General features: G+C 31.3%; 1 protein-coding gene across 1 annotated transcript; it reads left to right on the top strand.

Annotated features, from left to right (window-relative positions):
- Window positions 1–445: 445 nt before the first annotated feature.
- LOC127249168 (secreted RxLR effector protein 161-like) lies at window positions 446–1,047 on the top strand. The gene is made up of 2 exons (XM_051271862.1): window positions 446–449; window positions 527–1,047. Exons 1-2 carry the CDS (start codon window positions 446–448, stop codon window positions 1,045–1,047), a joined length of 525 nt encoding a protein of 174 aa, XP_051127819.1.
- Window positions 1,048–3,687: the final 2,640 nt, after the last annotated feature.

The following is a 3,687-nucleotide window of genomic DNA, read 5'->3' as shown; positions in this document are numbered from 1 at the left end:
GTATAACCGTTAAGCTCGGGCCGATAGGTCTCCATGCTTCATCTTTGTTTATATTCTTCATCTCGAGCTCTCGTATTAAGCTGGAAAATTGATCTTGAAGTTTACGAGTTCGGCTTTGGGTAATTGGTTCAAGTGGTTCGGAAGGCTTTTGAACGTTCACATCAACCTCTCAGTTTCAGGAAAAGAAAATAAAGTCTGTAGACTTGTGAAATCACTATATGGACTTAAACAAGCTCCAAAGAAATGGCATGAGAAATTTAATCATACCATGATGGATAATGGTTTCAGAATCAATAAATGTGACAAATGTATATACGTAAAGACCACTGAGTCACGTTACGTGATAATATGCCTTTACGTAGATGATATACTTACCGTTGGTAGCAACAAATATATCGTTAAGTCTACCAAAGACATGCTAAATTCTAGATTTGACATGAAGGACATGGGTCTCGCTATGTGATCTTAGGAATTAAGATCAACAGACCCGCAAATGGTCTAATTTTGAGTCAAACTCATTATGTAGATAAAATCCACGAAAAAATCAGCAAGGATGATACAAGAATAGCGAGAACTCCGCTGGACACAAGTATCCATTTATCCAAGAATTGTGGAGAGGGTGTATCCCAAATCGAATACGCTCGGATAATTGGAAGCTTAATGTACCTGATGAGCTGCACTAGACTCGACATAACTTATGTTATAAGCAAGTTGAGAACGTTTACAAGTAATCCTAGTCGCGAGCATTGGAAAGCCATAGTTCGTGTACTTAGGTACTTACGATTCACTCGAGATTACGGGCTGCACTACAACAGACTTCCAGTTGTAGTAGAAGGCTACTCAGATGCAAACTGGATATCTGATACTCTAAATTCGAGATCAACTAGTGGATATGTGTTTACACTAGCGGGTGCAACAATCTCTTGGAAATCCTCAAAACAAACAATTATTGCCAAATCCACAATGGAATCTGAGTTCATTGCATTGGATAAAGCTGGAGAAGAGGCGGAATGGAATCGCCACTTTCTTGAGGACATTCCAGAGTGAGACAAACCTGTCTCTGCCATAACCCTTTACTGCGATAGTAAATCAGCTATTGGCAGAGTAGAGAGTACAATGTACAATGGAAAGAGTCGATACATTCGCCGTCGACATAATTCTATAAGGCAACTAATCACAACTCCATGTTGCGTCAAAAGATAACTTAGCGGATCCACTGACCAAAGGGTTAAATCGTGATGCAGTTTATAAACTGACAAGAGGAATGGGGGTTAAGCCTGCTGAGATATAAGTTTTATAAAGGAAAACCCAACCTAGAAAGATTAGAGATCCCAAGAACTAGGTTCAATGGGACAACCTACCTATAATACTTATGTGTGTCACTGTGGGGGCTTTTAGCATCGACCCATTTATGTCAAAGAACGGTGGCAAAACAAGGAGGATAGCAAAGAATTGCTTTAATGATCACTAAGTAAGTGTCGTATCACTCGGAAACTTAGAAAGATCACCTATGTGAGAGAGAAGTGGGGCCGCTTCAAAGAAGAACTGTTCAGGCACAGCTCTTTAGAAACTCTCGCAGAACCAGGACGGGTTCCGTGGCCAAAAGGGACTAAACAATGAGAACCGAATTAGGCATATGAATTTTGTGTCAGTATGTAGCCCACTTACTAGAAAAATTGAATAGTTCAAGAGCAACGTGTCCGGTGGACAGTTGATAAAGACTACGTACTGCTCAAAGGAAAGTTCAAAAGAAAACCTGCTTATCCTATACAAAATTCACTTTCTTTCATCGAGTCATCGTTTTCCTCTTTGATGTAGGGGATTGTTAGTGTAGGTGAAAGAGGAAGAAGTAAGAGAAGGGTGAATTGTCCCACATGGGAAACTCATAAAATATCATCCTTCCATATATTGTCTTGCACCACAACACAAGAATAAATAAGAAATTGGGTTTGGATTGGGCATGGCTTGGTTTGGACCTAGCCTAGATTGGGTTTGGGCCTTGGGGCCGTGGGGGCTTGTGGGCCAAGTCCAATTATTTTAGTTTTTGTATTTATCTGATTAATTTATTTTGAATTTGAAAAATTCAAATAATCAGATAAACATTACGATTGGAACTGACTTGCAATCTGGAGAAGTGAGTGCAATGTTGACTTCTTCCATTTTTACAAAAAATTAAATAAAATAATCCTCAAAACCATGAAAAATATGTAATATATATATATCTTCTCATTCGTTTTTAAAACCACAAAAAAAAACAATCTTTTCTTAAAAAAGAAACGCTCTCAATTTTTTTGCAAAATCTCCCATTCTAAAAGTTTCTAATTTGGTTCGCGGAATCTGTTATTCCGTAAATTATTCGTTCTATCCTGGGAGGCGATCGGTGGAGGGCTGAAATTTGCTTCAAGGAGATCGCGTTTCACGCGAAGTTCGGATTTATCTGAATCTGATATTTGAAACTATTATCAAATTTGGTGATTTGATTTTGTAGCCACATCTCAGATTCGTTATTAAATATCCAATATATATATATATATATGTGAAACCCTAATTTTATTCATAAATTTGTTATTTATTATTTTAATAAATCCTAATTTTATTAGATTATTGGTTATTTTAACAATTTTAATTAATTATCCAAACTCAATATTTAGAAACAATTAAAACAAAATTTTAAAATTACGTGAGAGCATAAATGGTAATACATTGTTAAATATATATATAATATAATATAATATAATTAGAATTAGATTATTATTATTATTATTATTATTATTATTATTATTATTATTATTATTATTATTATTATTACAGTCATTGTTCTCTTTTCTGACATTTGAAAATAAGAATGATTTACGCTGTATTAATTAGTTTCCGTCTTTATACATATAAATATATCAGTCATGACCCGTGTCATACACGAGACTACTGTTAAATAATATTTTATTCATCTATCAAATTATGTTATTATTTTTTATTTATTAAATATATAATTTATAAAAAATAATTTGAGTTGGTTGAATTAGTATTTTTGAAAAGTACAATTTCTATAAGTATTATAACAAAAATACAATATATATATATATTTTAGCCAAAAATTCAATAATTTAATACAAAATATTATTTTTTATATTATAAATACAATTTTTTGTATCTAACATAAAAATGCATTCGTACAAAATACAAAGTAAAATATATATTTGTCACAACTTTTTCTATTTATTTAATTATTTTTTATCAATTATTTAATCAATTTTGATTATTTTTCTATTTTATCCTATTATATTTTTATCAAAAAACAAAAAGTAGTTTCACTATCCGAGATAAATAAACCATATTATAATAATAGTTAAAGTCTATTTCAATCATAATTTCAACCGTAGAGTAATTCATAATAATTGTTATTTCTTTCGTATGATATGTGGCTAAACACTTTTATCTATAAATATATATGTATATATATATATATTCACGAATTTTTATTTTATTTTATCTATTTCACTTTTTTTAAAATAATATTATTTTTTCAAACTCAAATAAAATTTCATAATTTCAGATCAACGTTAATGTATTTACAATATGAGTTTTAATGAAATTTTCTTATAATTAAAATTTGTTAAAATTATTTAATGAAATTTTGTTGTAAATAAAAATTGTAGAAATCACACACACATATATTTCGATCATATA

This window comes from Andrographis paniculata, unplaced genomic scaffold, assembly GCF_009805555.1.
Source record: "Andrographis paniculata isolate CXL003 unplaced genomic scaffold, ASM980555v1 Contig35END, whole genome shotgun sequence".
In the NCBI taxonomy this organism is placed as follows: domain Eukaryota; kingdom Viridiplantae; phylum Streptophyta; class Magnoliopsida; order Lamiales; family Acanthaceae; genus Andrographis; species Andrographis paniculata.
Note: the sequence above shows the minus strand (reverse complement) of the source record. Positions and strands in the feature narration are given on the sequence as shown.